An 18,107-nucleotide genomic window follows, 5' to 3' on the forward strand; every position below is an offset into this window, starting at 1 on the left:
GTCACTGCCTTCCTGCAGACTTCTTCTTCAATAGTCTGTGCTGCTGTAACATTACAAACATCTAATTGGCTAGGAGTTATTCTATGCCTGCCCACTTCAAAACTGAGAACATCCTGGATGAACATATGTTGACAAGTGTCTACCATAAAGTGTTTCAGACCCTACTAAAATGTATCTTAAAATGTAAGCGTCTACAAGAGCATTTTAGATTTGTTCTTTAGTAAATCTGGTGCAACAGAGACTAATGGTTGTTCTGTATTCTCTCTCCTTCAACAAAGAGGGAACTAGTTTCCCTTTTCAGATAAACAATGTTCTTGCATTTAATTTTTTTAATACTGAAATTTGAACCTATGTATGTTTGATGTAATTGAATACCCATGCTTTCCCCTATAAGTTATGCCTTACCAATATTCTTCAAATCTGAATTGAATCTGGTAACTGAAGGTTTACCTTCAAAATACTAAATCTTTCAAACCATAATCAATAAGGTTCCAACAACTAGGATATAACTAATAGCTGGCATTGGGTCTGATTCATTAAGGCACGCAAAATGAACTTAAATTGTGTTTTTTTTAAAGTGCACGTAATACAGGCACATGCAAGTCCGTCTTCAACAAGAAGCGTATCTGAAGAAATGTCTCTTGTTGAATGCGGGTCTAGCTGCGCTTTACTCTAACAGACAAGACACTGAAGGATATGTCCAATACATATGTGGAATATAAAGTTACAAAAAAACATACAGAGTAATAAAAAGTATTCAATTAATATCATCTGATAATAATTTAGTCAACTTCATTCCCACCCCCTAGAAAATGCATTTATTAGGATGTTATTAATGTTTACTGTATGAAAAATGTATTTTTACATTTGCTTCTGATAACAAACACATTTATACACGGATGTCATCACTAAATGCATACACCCATTCCCCTCCTCGTTCAGCCCCTGAGACCATAGCATGTTGTAAGGGTTCTTTGTGTTTGAAAATTAATTGGATGTTCTTCTGTTCACTGGTGTATGGCCCAGTTCTGGGCATGCTCATAAGTTATAAAAAGTATTGTTGCACTAGTAGATTATTGAAGGGACTGTTATACTTCTTAATATAATATTAATCAATTGGTTATTTTTGTTATTCCATAGGCACCTTAATTGATTTCCTAGAATAAATTGTATGGAGGTGTTACCAACCAGCCACCATTTACATCAAACGAAGAAAGAAGTACAGAAAAGGCTGGATTTAAAACTGGTGCACAATGCAGTCCACGCTCTAAATGTTAGTGTATGTTTTTCCATATAACCCAAACATATATATATATATATATATATATATATATATATATATATATATATATATATATATTTAAAATATAATTGCCTGGAAGAAGCCTAACAGCGAAACGCGCGTCACCGTTCTGCTGTGTGTGACAGATCTAATGATTTAATTTTACACTTTTTATAATCATAAAATATATCCTGTTAGTAGGGAGCTATTACTTACCAGTCTCATATTGTCCAAACCCAAAGTAAGAGCTCGGATAGGTAGGGAGCAAGTCGCTCCCGTCATTTAGTTCTATGCATAAAACCGCTTAATCCGCATTACTGTTTCTGCTATCACTATAGGGAGTACAAGACTGCCACTATACAATTTTAGTTTAATCCACAGACATAATATTGTTACAAAAATTATTTTTACTGCATTAATAGAAACCACAACATTCCATCATCTCTTAAATAGGATAAAGCCATTTAGAAATGATGTCTATTACCTTTTCTGAGATCAGACAAATTTGTAATTAATGATGATCTTTTTCAAATACAAGTGAGATTTTGGAAATGTATGTATTAAACCAATCAGTACTAACAGGGAATTTATACTAAATAGGAACTACAGGACATTCATTAATTAATTATAACTCTACTATATATAAATATAAACATCAAAAGTGACACACAGCAATTTTGAATCACTTTTGTTTCACTTATCAAGTATACATTTTGCTGCTTTTAATTAATAGATATTTTATTTTAATTGATAAAAGTTATATTTTAAAAGTATATACATATTTTGTTTTGGGGTTATATGTTAAAACATGAACTAAACTTTAGAGCGTGGACTGCATTGTGCACCAGCCTTAAATCCAGACTTTTCTGTTCCTCTTTCTTCGTTTTATGCTCATAAGTTATCAGGAATAATATGGAAAATAAAATGTTGTGTTAAATTAAGAGGTTTTTTTTCTCCTTCAAAAGATACAACGTACACTACAAAGACTTCTTGCATTTTAGAGGGTTTTTATTTAATCTAAACCTAATAATGAATGTGTCAAATTTAATGCTTCTAGCTTTCCCTTTCGCAAAGTAGATAACAACATTAAAAGGGATTCTTTTTCACTGGCCACAAAATTATGCAGACCGCTAGATGGCCTTTCTACCAAACTTTTGTAGGTTAATGGATCTAAAAAGAGTTGAATCATTAAGGGCAACTACCAGGTTAGAGCTATTCTCCCAAAAGATGTTGCAAGCCACCTATAGAATATAACATGCTTTTCAGTGATCTATGATCTGGAAACCTCATTTGTTCAAGAGAGAGATGACCACCTAGCAACAAGAGGTACAACTTTACATTCCAAAATTAAATGCCTGTCAATTACTTCTTATTGCCAGTTTAAATGTCTCATTAACCCTCATGTCCTCTGTCATTACAGGACAGAAGCAAGCAAACAGAAACAAGTCACCATTCTCCAATAGACCACAAAACAATTAAGCCGAAACTAACAGTGGAGATATAAAAGACCTCAAGTTGACTCCACGCCAGGATCCTAAACATTTACGTTATACAATTACCACTTATTTTATTTTGTGTTTTTAACTAGTTAAATTCTGCTGAAATCTGTTAATAATTTCCTAGACCTTCATATTGTTTTTTGCTTTGCTAAACCCATACTACATCTGTTGCTCGGGGTTTGAGGATGAGATAGTCAACATAAGCTACTGAGAATTATGAAGTGATCATGTACAAGCTCCTTAGATGCTTGAGACAGATCACGTGAACATCCCCTTACTCACAGATATACCCACAGGGACACAAATGATGATATTCAGTTTCTTGGGATGCTTGCAGCCCAACAGCTGTTGTAAGGTAGCCCTCTCTCCATTGAATGAATGAGGTCTGCAGATCATAGATTCCTACAAACCTTGTTTTACAAGAGGGGTATTCCTGAAAATTAAAGTACTGGAAAACAGAGAGGTCGCACACATCAGACACTAACCTTATTTGGATACAAACAATGCATTTGTTTTGCACTGATTCACCTTCATAGTCTGTCTAGTGCATACAACAAGGAGCACACCTACACTCTGCTTTTGGGAAATGCCTCAGCAACCTAGAAGTGAAACTCAGTGTAGCAAGATGGAACAATTGGAATAGGAGCACTGAAAAGTGTAAATGTCCCATTAAAGTGCAGCCTCTTACCACTTTAGATCCACCCTTTTTAACAAATTAAACTTTGTAGCTTTTCTCCTAAAGTAATTTTTGCTATAGCCTAATCTATGGCATATATTAATCGTAACCATGAGCAGACATCTGAACTTCTTTAAAATGTTTTATTACATTGCTCGGAGTGTACCTTGAAATGTGCTTCTCAGCCAAACTGAAAAATGGATCCTATTAAAGAGACAGCACATGAATGTCACCAGATCTAAGATGATGTAAAATTCTAAAAAGTACTTGTGAATGGAAAATGGCCCTATGTCCCTCTGAACAGTACTGAATACCGAAGACATGCACCCTCTCCCTTAAACTTGTTTTCATAATCTTGCTCTGCAAATTGAAATCTGTTTTTTTGCCTGGCTCTGTAAAAGCTGTTGCATCAGTGTCCCTACCCCGTGCTTAGTGAGGAGTGCTCCACAAAACTCCTCTGCTTAGTCTGTGCAAACTCCTGCTCTTCTGCAAATCTATGTACTTTGGCATCAATCCAGGAACACCTATACAAATCAGTGACAGGGTGGGACCAAAGCTTATTCTGCGCTGTATCTTGGGTGTTTTACTCTTTGCAAATCACCTCCTAGACGTATACATTACCATATGGCAACTATTTCAAGGTTATTAGGTTTGCCTCATTAAAAGGTACTTATCGTACAAAGAGGTGATCTCCTCCGAAAGGGCTGAATGTTGTGTGCAGGAAACATATTTTCACTTACACGAAGCCCCAACAAATTTCTTTATACTATACTGGCCTCTGCAGAGAGCAAAATTAGCAGGAGACATATTTATAATAACATATATCATGAGGTTTTTCATTTTATATAAATCTGTTGTGACAGAAGCACTGGGCATGTGGTGAATGGCAAAGGTATACAATATGTCCCAGGCTTTCTGTCTTGTGTGCTTTAAAACCCCAGGGAGATTGTTTTGTGTGGGAAGGTGCTTTCAAATGAGTGTGTTCAGCTTTAGGAAAAACTGGTAAGTATCCATGGGGTATAAATAAAGAGAGAGGGGTGGGCTCTATTTAAAAAGCCCCTTCAGATTTTCCAACCAGCTAGCAAGTTACTGGTAATTAGGAGTTGCACCTGATGATCCTGTTGAAAGGCTGCTAGGCAGGTCATTGAGCATTTCTCAGACCTGGGCGGGGGATTGGATCCTCCAGAGAGACACTGCAAATGGTGACCAGTATGTCTTGTATTTTCTATGTGTGTGGGACACAAGGTCCCTTACTTGAGAGAGGGTATGTCTGTGTGTTTGTAAGAAGCCAGACAGGCTAGGAACTTTTGTTAATGTTCTTTGTTTTGAATATGATGAATAAAACTATCTGTGGGAAGTCAAACCAAAACAATTTACTGGTGTGGTATATTTGGCTGATCTGTCTGAAGTGCAGCCGTCTACCCCATAAGACGATAACACCAAAACGATCTTATGACAAAGTGTATATGTCACGAGCCGTGGCGGTGCCCCAACTCACTACCTTCTCTCTGCTGCGTCCCGGCCGTCACCATGAAGACCGGGACATCACTTTTCCCTCCGTCCCGGCCGTTACCAAGGCGACAGCTGGGACGCTCTTTGCTGATAACAAGTAATTGCACAAGTAATGAATTAGTTAATTTAGATTCAGCCTAGGAGACTAATAGCATCCCCTGCATGGTTACCCTTTGATTGGATGCCTCATGTATATAAGGTAGGGAGGGTTTAGCCTCCCTGCCGGTTACAGCTTTCTGTGCATACACATCTTTGTGAGCTGCTTTGTGACCACCTCAGCTATTCCTTTGGATACTATGCTGGAATCTCTATTTGACCTCTGTTGTAACACTTTGCCTGTTTTGAACCTCGTTAGTATTACTGGTTGCCCTGACGCTTTGGCTTGTACCTCGGATCTCCCTGTTCGCTGCCAGCCATGACTTTGGCCTGTCCATGACCACCCTAGCCTGCTACGACCCCCTGATCTCAGCCTGTCCCTGACCATCCACTCTTGTCTCAGCTACACCTCCTATTCACCTGCTACGGTACTACATATAAGCTTCCACTATGCTAGAGCTTAAGACCTAGGCACATACAAGTACCTGTGAGCGCATAAATGGGATAGGCGGCTGCTATAGGGGAAGAAGTATGAAGTATTGAATCATTCAAGTTTGTTATGGAACCTTGTCAGATCCCGCCATTCAATGCAAGCACCTAACAGCCAAAACTTTTACATTTGATCATACATGTTTATGTATGCATATACCCAAGTCTGACAGAGAGCCAGAGGGCCATCTTAAGTCATCTACCCACCTTTTATTAACAGAGACTGGGATCCTCCAGCCCTTGATCTGGCTCAGTTCGGTATCAGATATCTCTATTTGCAATGGTAGGCGCGGAGCCCATACAGTCACTTCCAACTGGGTGGTTATGTGTTGGTATGTAAAATTTACAATCGTATCCACTTTACTTTTCATTTCTTTGCCATTAACGAAGATAGAATCACATTTGTCGGAAACCTGAGTAAAAAAGATATTAAACAGTTAAGCTTATGCAAATGAACAGATTGGAGAGAAGAACATTAGTACTTATCAACTTATAGCTTTGATCAACATGGAAAAATAGAAGGTGGAAAAGTCCCATGAAAGCAAATAGTGTATTCTGTTTCTTTGGGCTTTAATAGGGATGGTTCACCCCATTGCAGCTCACCTATGGTAGTTACACCCTACAAAATATGCAGATCATGGACTTGTAATGCTTCATATAATCAATATGGACGCGTTACCTGGAACACATGAATTTTGAAAAGAAAAAAAATAAGATTTCCACCTTAGGTTTCCAAAAGGTTTGCATGACATATACTATATTTCCAATGTTCAATTCCAACTGGAAAGGACTATGCTAACACATTATTTGATTTCTGTCAAGCTGAATAAGTGGGCAGAACTAATTATATTCTAAAGAGATTCATTTATCATTGTAGCCTTTTGAAAAACACTTTGCTGAGATCAGATTGTCTTGTTTAACTGAGAAATGAAGCAGATCAAACCTGTTTTATATAGACAGCATGGGAATGGTTCATATAAGGAGTTAAACACCCATAGAGAAAAAGATCAAATGTACATTACAGATCTTTTCAAAATCATATTTGTCATTTGATGATATAAATAATGATTCAATTATTTTCATATAAGTCGGCTATCATACAATAGATACTCATTATATTCAATTCTTCTCCCAAAAATAAAAATGTGCTCTTTATGGACCTCTGTTAGAAACAGAAATAGGGTAGGAAAAAATAGATACAATATTCTGAATAGTCCTTGTATTCTTTATTTTTTCAAAAGATTCCATGCACTGTACAAAATGATCTTGTGGGTCGGGGAAAAACCATTTTACAAAGTCACCCTAAAAGCATAGCAGGGTCACCTGTGGTTAGCAGCAAGAGTCAGGTTATTATTTTAATCATCAACTAGTTCCAAGATGAAGGAAGGAACAAAGGACTATCTAAAAGGAAAAACTTAGTGGTTTAGTATGTCACTTAGTAACCTCTTTAATCACCATCTTCCATGTGAAGATGGACACTATTTTGACCAACGTTAAATGTGATATAATAATTAATAGATTTCCTGGCTATGTTCATTAGTGACAAACAATGTGACTGAATGCCAGTCGTAAGGTGTGGTTTTCGCCCCATTCGCACATAATCTGGCGTGTCCTCCGCAATGCAGGGATCACCATATTGTGCTATTTTGGTTAGACTTCACTAACTCTACCATGTAACTAATACATCACAGCTATAATTTTCTTAATTCTTATGCTGCACTTCAACCTCTAAGGAAGTAATCTTCACAGTCACTGAAAATTGACAAAAAAATTCTGACAATCGCTACTTTTCTAATGACTCATTATTAGGTATTACCAAAATGTGCCAAAACATACCATTCTGAACTTTGAGCTTTTAAAATGAACTTGATAATTATAGCACTATGAAGTAACTTTAAAATAATCCCTACATTCATATTAATTGCTTGCTTCAAGCTTTATTTTTAGAACCATTTTCATAAATTATTATGTTAATATGTACTGAATGTATTAAAAGTTATAAAATGTATAAATGTTTAATAGTATAAATATTCCAGTTTGACATGTTCCATATGCATTCTCCTTTATTCTTTATACCCTCCCAACCACCAGGTATATATTTTTAATAATAGTAATAATTATTATTTATAAGTAGTTTCTTTTGCTAAAGCACTGACACAAATAATATTTATTAAAAATTGGCAAATAATCTACAGAAAAGCAACATTTAAGATCAAGAGAGCACACAAATTAGAAATAATGGGCTATTGATATTAGAATGTCATTTATAATAAAGAAACACATGGCATAAGAGTGACTACAATGATTTTTATAAAGGTTAAGGCTTTTAATTTTCATTATGTTATTAATATATTTATTGATTAGAGAGCGTAGAGGATTAAGTGCAAGTCCATCTTATATATTTCTTAATTAATAGATTTTAAGGATCCCATATTTCATATAGTTAAGCTATGTACTCTATCCCCAGACATTCTATTTTACACTTTAAGTGACCCCTGGAATAAATGACAACACTTCCAAATCACTTTCAATCACCTTGCACAGGTTCGTTAGGCTACGTACACTCTGGCATTAAATGTCTAGATTTAAAATTTGTATATAATGCAAGTTAAGTGCCTATAAATGCTGACCTACTAAATTCTTAGTGTGTGTGGAAAAAAAAATCAGAAAGGGCTGAAATTTGGTATACTAAGATGTTTTTAATTTGTTAATTTAATTTGTTAATTGTTAAAAGTGTTTATAAAGATTTTAAAAAAATATATATATATTTCTTGAAGGAGAAGTGACAGTTGGGAGTGGTTGGTGGTTGCCGGGGGTGACAGTGGGGAGTGGTTGGTGGTTGAGGCCTGGGCTATGGCCCAAATGCATGACAAGAACCTTTTTAACACCTTAAGTAGCTTGATCTGACTAGAATGCATGAGTATCATGCACGGGTTAACTTGTTGAATTATAAAATGCAAGCAAATTCCATAGTGCTTTACAATTGGGAGCAAGCACCGGAATAAAACTGGAGATAAACAAACAGACAAAGAGAGTTTTGCTTGCAAGCTTACAATCTATTTATAGGCGTTTTAACATGCAATAAGATACACATTGCATTATGCATAGCAAATACCAGTATGTTCATAGCCTTAGAAAGATACATCTAATTTATTTTATTGGCAATTCAAACTAATGACCAGCAGTAAATTTACTTCTTCATAAATAGTATTTGCTACTGTGCTATGTTAAAAAAGTATCACAAAATAACTGTATAAAGAACTAGTTTTCCCGTAACATCGGTACCCAGTAGAATATTAGAACTATTAGTCAGATGCAGTGAGATGGGACAAATCTCAGGAGTTAGACAGCGACGGTATTATTATTATTATTATTATTATTATTATTATTATTATTATTATGTATGCACTCTGCCCTATCAAATTATATGATATAATATCAAATCATATAATATTATAAACATCTCACTTCTTTCAGTTTACTGCCTGTATGTCAAATTGTATGCTTCTGGGTATCAGTTATTCCCAGATTTAATTTATGGTGTTAGTGATATATAAACAAACAAGTCCACTCAGTTCTCCCAGAACAGTGCTTTTCTAGATTCAGGATTATGAAATAACAATGTACTGGCCAAAATGTCTACATAGGTACATATATTCATACTGTCCAATAGAATATTGGCAGCTTTATATAACTAGGTTACATTGCGAGCTGAAATAGAGGTAAATAGAAGCCATCTTCAAGGCAGTAGGAAACATTTTCTCAAAACTAGAACACTGCAAATTCTACACTGACTATTGGGACACTAATTTGATTGTGGCAATAAAATGTGCGTCTTTTGCAAACAAAAAAACCATACAAATTAGCTATGGAACCTATACCCCAGTGTTAAAAGACTTATTTGGTTGTTTAAGAAATAAACTGTATGTAACTAAAGATGTTCTCAGTAAAGATGTGTTATATTTTACTGAGGCTCAAAACTGTAATTTGCAGTTCTGTTAGACTTACCATTACTACATCTGATAAAGAGATACGGTTAAAATTGAAGTTAATTTCACAATAAGAATCCTTGTCAGCAAAAAGAGCTGCTATATTTAATCCCTAGAAAGAAGAAGAGGAATAAAACAAACATAATTTTTAGCCACTATTATCCTCCCTGTCATTTCATCGTGTAATGTGTCATAAACGTCTCATGACATTTTTAAGCACATTAATCACGACCATTGAGAGACACTATGGCTGAAATTTTAAATCAAGTAGGTGCTGTCTGGGGATCTTTGTCAAAATTAATATCAGACATGTATAATTAAGTGAGGAATGTGATGATAAATCATTGGGTGCTGCGACAGAAATGGATAAAACATTGTTATACTTTAGAACTTCCTCTATAATAAATGTTTAGAGAGAACAGGGTGACACTGATGAAATTCAGAAGGAAAATAAAAATAAATCATGCTTAACAAATTGTCCTCATTAGTACTTCTGAAGCAGGTGATATGTGGAAGGATTTCTTTTTTTTTTTGTATTTTTTTTATTTCACACCATTTATTAATTTGAATGCAATATTAATTACACAAGTAAAAAGTAAAACTCACCAGTGTATCCCATTGGTTAGATATAATATTCACAATACTTGCATAATACTCACCTAATTTTTGGGACCAGTTACTTAAAAATAGCATTGATGATACAGAAATGAGGCACTTTCTGCACTATTTCTAACTTTGCTAATGGCCCACTTTGTAAAAACGATTTTTCCCTTTACATTCCTCATTAGTTGGATGTTCTTTCCCTGTCTCTTTCAGTACTAGTTTGACATTGAATGGACATCGCTCCCTTCCCCTTGCATCTACTTGACTTGACCCTGCTTGTGCGGTGAGGCAATAGAAAAGGAAGTCTTATGATTGGATGGTCTTCTGGCCATTGGTTGCAGGTTTCTATACCACTATTATAAGTTATGACTGGTGCATCTTTAAAGAGGTGGCACATGAACGGCTTTAACAGTAGCACATTTCCAGCATCAAAAGTTCTCACACCTGAGGTGTATATACTTTTTTCTATTGCAGCTATAATAAGAGTGTATCTTATAACAAGCACCTAAAATAGACTGTGTGACAAGATCTGCCCAAACACCAGGTATTTCAGATAAAGGAGTTGTTCGGACACTTTTCCAAAACACTGCTGCCCATGTTTTAAAAACTTCCTGAGTGATTAAATCACTTTAGTTTGGAGCAATTAGGACTTTACATTTGGAATGAAAAGCACTTGTGTCACACCAACCGTGGATTATACTAGAACACAAGTGAATACATATTGGCTATACAGAATTCTGAAATATTTCTAGTAATGCTTCAACATTTTTGCCATATTATACTACATAGTTAAATTATGGAAAAAGAATACAAAGGAGGAAATTTGGGAACCTTGGTTCTCATATGACCGGACACCACTACCCGGAATTCCCACTGCACCTGCTTACTTTCACTCCCCCCCCCCCACACCCCCAGATTTCCTGCACCCTCCTGAACACCCACCACAAGGCAACGCAATAGAATACAATGGAGGAAAGGAAACAAAGCAATGTAAGAGATAATTTGCACTATGGGGTGGAAACTTTATTGCCTCAAATATTATAATAGTTTATTATGATAAAATCGCACTAATAAAATACTTGACAGTAGTATTAAGACATTTTATTAATTATCAACATAATCATTAATATTATTATCCAACTAAAACCATTAAAAAAAGTATTAAACAAATATCAGCAACCATATATGCCTACAAATAATGTAGACAAATCCCTCTTTCTATATAACCTGTTGTAAACAGATTGTCTCATATTAACCACCCACTCACGCGTTTGTGTTTCACAGGTTTCATCAAAAAACAGCTAAGCACACAGCACCTCTGAGGATTGGGAAGGTTTTTTTACTCTAGAAAATTCTGATACTGATGTAAAAAATATATATAAATTGAAACAGAGAGCTTGAAACATAACCACAAAAGGAATCTTAAGACAAACATCACAAACTATAATATATATTATAGATATACTGTAGTGATAAATGACTGCTCGAAGCTTCTAGAGACTCTGCTGTTATTATTTCCATTTGTTAAGAAGGCATTCAGTTTGTTGGCAAATGACTTGAGTGAATCATCATGTATTATACAACTAAATGGCATTCTCTATGGCTATGGGCCAAATAGTTAAGTTCAAACATAAAAATAACAGTATGAAAACTATATATAACAAAAATAAAATGATAAACTAGTTCCATATTTCCTTGAGGTGGATATATCACCACGCGTTAACATTTTCAGATTTAACAGGATTTTCATAACAAAAAATAGTCATATATTAAGCTCATGTTTTCCAGATATGCTTGTTTTATATTTATTTATTTTTATAATGCACAAATGTATAGAAGAAGCACATACATTTGCTATCACGTCTAGGTCAGTAACTTTTTATGCCTTTAAATGTAAAACTTTATATATATTACTAATACCACTTTCACATCGCCACCCCTGCAATATCCTGGGATTTTCAGGTTTTTGCCGTGTCACAGAGCATCCCAGCTCCCAGAGACCCTGTTCACACTGTACCTTGGACACGGGAATTTCCCAGGTCGGCCCCGTTCATACTGATCCCGAGTCTGCCATGGCAATAAGTGTGAGTCATCACAAGAGGAGCTTTAATTGGCTGAAAAATGGTGAGGTGAGGGGAATTTTTTTTTTGCACACAAAGATGAGGCTAAAGTGGATGGAGACTGTTCACAGCAGTGCTTTTATTACGGCCAGATCTGCTAGCATTATTTTATTTTTTTATTATTTTATTTCTTAGTATTTTTGCTGTTATAGTAAACTGTTGCATCCTTTACAGTGCCTGTGATCTGTTTTTGATTTCCTCCTCTCCTCTTATCGCTAGCAGCTCACGCACTTCTTCCTCTAGCCAGTGTGCCATGCTTTCTCCAGCTCTTTTCTCTGCAGCATTGAAGTGATGTCATCCTCCAGTGTTCCTAATCCCCCCATTCCTTCTTCACGTGAGACCTGGGTTGAGACCTGGGTTGAAAAACCAGGGTCGCACCATTCACACTGTAGGCAACCTGGGACTGACACTGGAATAACCCTGCAAAAGTCCAAAAGCTTTGAAGGGTTGGGCGAGGGAACGCCTGGTGCCCCTTGATCAGAGGAGGCCCATTAGTGATGCTATCTTGTCAAAATTCATGGAAGCTGTTTCGAGGGTGGCGTGAGACTGCCACGAGATTGCATTATTTCGCTTTGCGTTCGTCAGGTTATATTTTGGGGCCTTTCCCTGTGGGCAAACTAATTGCCTCTTCCGGGTCTGCTGCTTTGTCAGGTATGCTAGCACAACATGTGATGATATCCTTCTCTTCTGTATGCTGTTAGGTGAGAAGATTGGTTCCAAAGGATGGTTTTGTGTTTGGCGTTTGCAGCGAGGACATGGTTTTGTTTATATAGGATGGTTTATAGAAGTTTAGCATTGATAGGGTAGGTGGTGGTTGCAGGCCTTGGATCCTAGGGATCCGGACATAGCCAGAAAATGCATTGCAGTCGACGGCCAGTGGTTAGGGCGCACATTACGGTAGAGGGCACCTTTAACCCATCTCTCTTCGATGGAGTCAGCTATAGTCTCGGTCCAAGTACCGCCAAGGTGGGTCGGCTTGTGGTTGCATTCCATTGGCCCAGAAGGTTTGCGGGTTCTGTAGTGCCCATTGCGAATGCCCCATATTGTCAGGATTCCTTTTTGTCCGCAGCGATTGCTCTGGCCCTATACTTCCGGGTAGTGCTGCCGCGGTTGTGATCTGGTAGGCAGGGAATTCATAACTCCTTGCTACTTATGCCTTACTCTGACACTCTCCTGTGTTGTAGCAACAAGTGATCTTAGCGTCCTGGCTGTTTCTGATACCTGTGCTTCCCCAGTGCATCTCTCCTTGTGAATTCCTGCTGATCTACTGTGTACCGACTCGGCTTCTCTTATTTACCATTCTCCTGATTAATCCCTGGCAACACACACCAACTGATCTACTGTGTACTGACCTGGCTACAGTTCCTGAGTCTTCTGGTGTTAGCCTCCTCATGCCTCTCTTCTGGAGCAGCAAGGTACGTCTGGCTCTCATCTCTGTGCAGATAGTCTCTGCTAATTAACCAGCTTGACGTGGCCTTACAACCATTCATCCTCAAACTACCTAGCTATCACATCGGTGGGCTAACCTAGGGGCCGCGACATGCGGTCCTCCGGCAGCTAAAACCATCCCACCTTGCGGCAATTTTTGGAGAAGATCGGGGGTTTCGTTAGACTCTGCGCCCTGGGAAGGCCAGTGCCAATACCAACTGATAGTTGTCTTCCATGAGACGTAACACATATAAGGTAGATATGTGCACCTGGGGTGGGTTTTGGTTGTCCCCCCCATCTGCGGGTGTCCCATGATTAATGCTAGGGCATACTGGTGTGTCTGGCGGATGTCGAACTGACTGCTCTTTTTCTCCCCCACCATACCTTCAAAATACACTCCTTTAATTTGGCACACTAAGGTGGTGTGTCAGTTATTCAAGAATGGTTAAAATAAGGTTAAGAGGTTAAAGGAAGTAAAGATGTCAGCCATTAAGCATTTTAAGTCTGCTGTGGAGTCTCCGATGAGTCCCTGCTGCAAAGCAATATAGCTACAGCCTGTTTATTATATTTGGCTGTTCCCTGTTGCTCTTTTTTTTTCTCTGTCTCCTTTTATTTGATTCCTCCTTTGTTTTTCTTTTTTCCCCTGCCCCCCTGTTCTTTTCACCCTATTTTCCTAAAGCTCCATCCCCCCCTCCCCCCGCATTCACAACATCCCTCCCTTTCTATTCTGTTTTAAATGTTCCATGCAAAGCAGCCATGTCCCCCCCCCTCCGTCACCTCCTGGAAGTTGTTGTGCAAGCCAAGCCACAGTCACTCCCCCTCCCATATGGCCCTTCTCATCTCACATTACCACTTCCGGCCCCCATCCATGGTGCCCCCAATTCCTGATCAGTTCACCCCCCTCTCTATCCATTATGCCCCCACTTCTTATGCTCTGGTGCCTGTGCCCCCTCTACCTCCAGCTGTCCTGTCCCCCACCCCTGGGTTTCCGATTCACCTTCCTTTGGGCCGTAGCACAACCAACAAACAAAAGGAGGAATAATAAGGCTAAAGACAGAGAATGAGAGTCTTGTTGATGGAGACAAGGTAATAGCAGATCATCATCATCAGTTATTTTATATAACTCCACTAATTCTGCAGCGCTGTACCATTGGAACTTACAGTCTAAATTCCCTAACACACACACACAGACAGAGAGAGATTGAGATACTAGGGTCAATGTGTTAGCAGCCAATTATCCTACCAGTATGTTTTTGGAGTGTGGGAGGAAAACGGAGCACCCGGAGGAAACCCATGCAAACATGAGGAGAACATACAAACTCCACACAGATAAGGCCCTAGTCGGAAATCAAACTCATGACCCTAGTGCTGTGAGGCAAAAGTGCTAACCACTAAGCTACCGTGCTGCCCATCTTGATATTTTTTTCTCAGTTTTCACTACAGAAAGAGCGGGGAAGGGACCACAGTTAAGTTACAAGTACATTTACAGAGAAGAAGGTTCTAACAGACTTATCAAAACTGAAAGTGGATAAATCATTGGAGCCAGATGGGATACATCCAAGGATACTAAAAGAGCTTAAAGGGGTGCTGGTAATACCATTAAAGAATTATGCAATCAGTCACTAGCTACAGGAGTAATTCTAGAGGACTGGAAAAGAGCGAATGTAGTCCCACTGCACAAAACTGGAAGCAAGGAAGAGGCAAACAACTACCAACTAGTGAGCCTTACATCAGTAGTAAGAGAATTGATGGAAACACTTTGAAAAGAAAGAGTTGTAGAATATCTTAAATCCAGTAATTTACAGGATATCAAACAACATGGATTTACTGGGGGGATCATGTCAAAAAAATCTTTTGACTTTTTTACATCAAGCCATATATGTAACTTAACTGGAATTTAGTAAGGCTTTTGACACTGTCCCACATTGCAGACTATTAAATAAACTTGAAAGCTGGGGATTGTATTCTAAGATGGTTGAATGAATAAGATTTTGGTTGCAGGATAGAAAACAAAGAGTTATAGTAAATGGAGTGCATTTACACGAGGCAAAAGTTACGAGTGGAGTACCCCAAGAATCTGTACTTGGACCAGTGCTTTTTAATATCTTTATTGGAGACATTGCAAATGGTATTGAAGGGAAGGTATGCTTTATTTCAGATGACATAAAGATATGCAACAGGGTAGACACACCAGAAGGGGTAAAATAAATTATTGATTATCTAGGTAGACTAGAAGAATGGTCAAGAGAATAGCAACTACAGTTTAATGCCAAAAATGCAAAATCATGCACTTTGGTCTCAAAAACCCAAAGGCTAAATATGGTATTAATGGCACTATAATGAAAACTACTGAGGGATCTAGGAGTCACTATTTCAGGTGACTTAATGACAGGCAAACAATGTAACAAAGCAATGAGGACGGTAAGTCAGATTCTTGGTTGCATAGGGAGAGGAATTAGTAGCAGAAAAAATGAGGTAATAAAGCCACTGTATAGGTCATTGGTATGACCTCATCTAGAATACTGTGTTCAATTCTGTAGGCCATATCTCCAGAAGGATATAAATACATTAGAGACTGTACAAAGAAAGGTAACAAAAATGGTGCATGGCCTACAGCACAAAACTTAACTGGAAAGATTAAAATATTTTAATATATATAGTTTGTAGCAGAGAAGGGAAAGGGGGACATGATAGAAACTTTCAAATATATCAAGGGTTTGAACAAGGTACAGGAGGGAAACATTCTTCTAAGGAAGAGAAGTACTAGAACACGAGGACATGCATTGAAACTGGAGGGAAGCAGGTTCAGAAGAAATTTGAGGAAATATTACTTCACAGAATGTGTAGTGAATAAGTAGAATAGCCTCTCATCAGTGGTGGTAGAGGCTAATAAAGTAGAGCAGTTTAAACATGCTTGGGATAGACATAAGAAATGCCTTATAAAGAATAAAGGATCAAATAGGGTTTGAGGTTACCATAGGTTAATAAAACAATGGGAAGACTAGATGGTTCTTGTCTAACGTCAAATTCTATATTTCTATGACCACCAGTCTGGCCAGATCTTCTATCCTATGTCATAGACCAATCTCTGGTTTCCTGGTTTTCATTTCCCGTGAATGTTTTTTATTTCCCCAGCCTGGGTTTGACTCTCTCAGTTCTCTGTGATCATGGTGTTTCACTGGGTTGGTCCCCATAGAGCCCAGGTTACGGACCCCTCCCTCCAGCATCAGTTCCCCCAATTAGCTCCTCCATCCTGATTCCCTGGCCAGGCTTTCACTGCTGCCAATTAACAGTGTGTCTGACCAAATCCGAATTGGTCATTTTGTCTCTGCTCCCCATACGGTCCCTGGTCCTCAGCATTTGACAGCTCCTACAGTGCAGCAATGAGTGGCTAACTGGAGTGAGAGGTTGTTCTGTTTCTTATCTTACAGCATCCACTGGTCTTGTGGTGTTGAAGAGATCTGGTCAGGGGAGCAGTATGCCTGGTTTGGCAGCTTTGTCCAATTCAAGGCAGGAGGCACACACGCCGACGAGGTGCCGAACGCATCTGGCGAGCATGTCTTTAAGTCAGATGTGGATCAGAAAAGACTAGGAAGTTCCTCGTCCTCTGTAAGGTTTATGTGGGTAGCAAGGTAACAACACAAAATTGATACAGCTTCTTAAGAGGAAGCTCAGTGGCCCACATGGCGCTGTGAGTAGACAGCAGTGGGGTGCGGATGTTGTTGCAGGTGAAGATGTGTTGTGCTGGACTAATACAACAGACATTCAGAAGCATGTGTGGGACAGGATCCATGCTGGGCAATTGACTATCACTGAAAAATCCAAGGCAGACCTCACTATAACTGGAGGAGGCCTATATGTCAATTAGATGTAAGGTATGTTTGCCACCTGCTAATTGGAGTCAAGACTAGAGGGAAACATGAATAAGATATTGCACATTTACATAATACAGGGGATGTAAGTGGACTCCAAAGGAGTTATGTGCCAGAAGTATGATGAAATCTTACGTAACAAACAGGATGTCATGTCTGAGATAGTGTAACTTGGTACCTGTGAGTGTGTCAGTGAGTGCCTGTACCCAAGTCAGAGATTTCGTCTACATTAACCTATTTTTCATTGGTTACCACAGTTCCCATCGCATAGACCTCCATGGGAACTGCAAACTGAGCAACTTATCAGGATAGTCAGTTTACCTTTTTCTATGGGGTCCAGTGAAGTCAGAAAAGCTTTGCTTGATCCCTTGCAGGGTCAAATAACTATGTGCATGCACAGACATTAGCTATGCATGTGCATAGCACTGCTTTCATCAAAAAAGGAAAAAACCATTAGAGGAGGGGGGGGGGGGGTCTTCGCCAGGGCTCCCAAAACAGCCCGACATGGTAAATAGCAGCAGTGCTTCATTATGTATTACTG

At 38.3% G+C, this 18,107-nt stretch overlaps 1 protein-coding gene across 3 annotated transcripts in view; it reads right to left on the bottom strand.

The window, feature by feature from the left end:
* LOC142094562 (transmembrane protein 132B-like) overlaps positions 1 to 18,107 on the bottom strand; it is a 472,770-nt gene that overhangs the window by 23,746 nt on the left and 430,917 nt on the right. For all 3 annotated transcript variants that reach the window (XM_075176849.1, XM_075176839.1, XM_075176858.1), the window contains one exon: positions 5,762 to 5,967. In XM_075176849.1, the coding sequence (XP_075032950.1) occupies positions 5,762 to 5,967 (206 nt within the window). The remainder of the gene's footprint in view (positions 1 to 5,761; positions 5,968 to 18,107) is intronic.

This window comes from Mixophyes fleayi, chromosome 1 (genome assembly GCF_038048845.1).
Source record: "Mixophyes fleayi isolate aMixFle1 chromosome 1, aMixFle1.hap1, whole genome shotgun sequence".
NCBI classification, from domain to species: Eukaryota; Metazoa; Chordata; class Amphibia; order Anura; family Limnodynastidae; genus Mixophyes; species Mixophyes fleayi.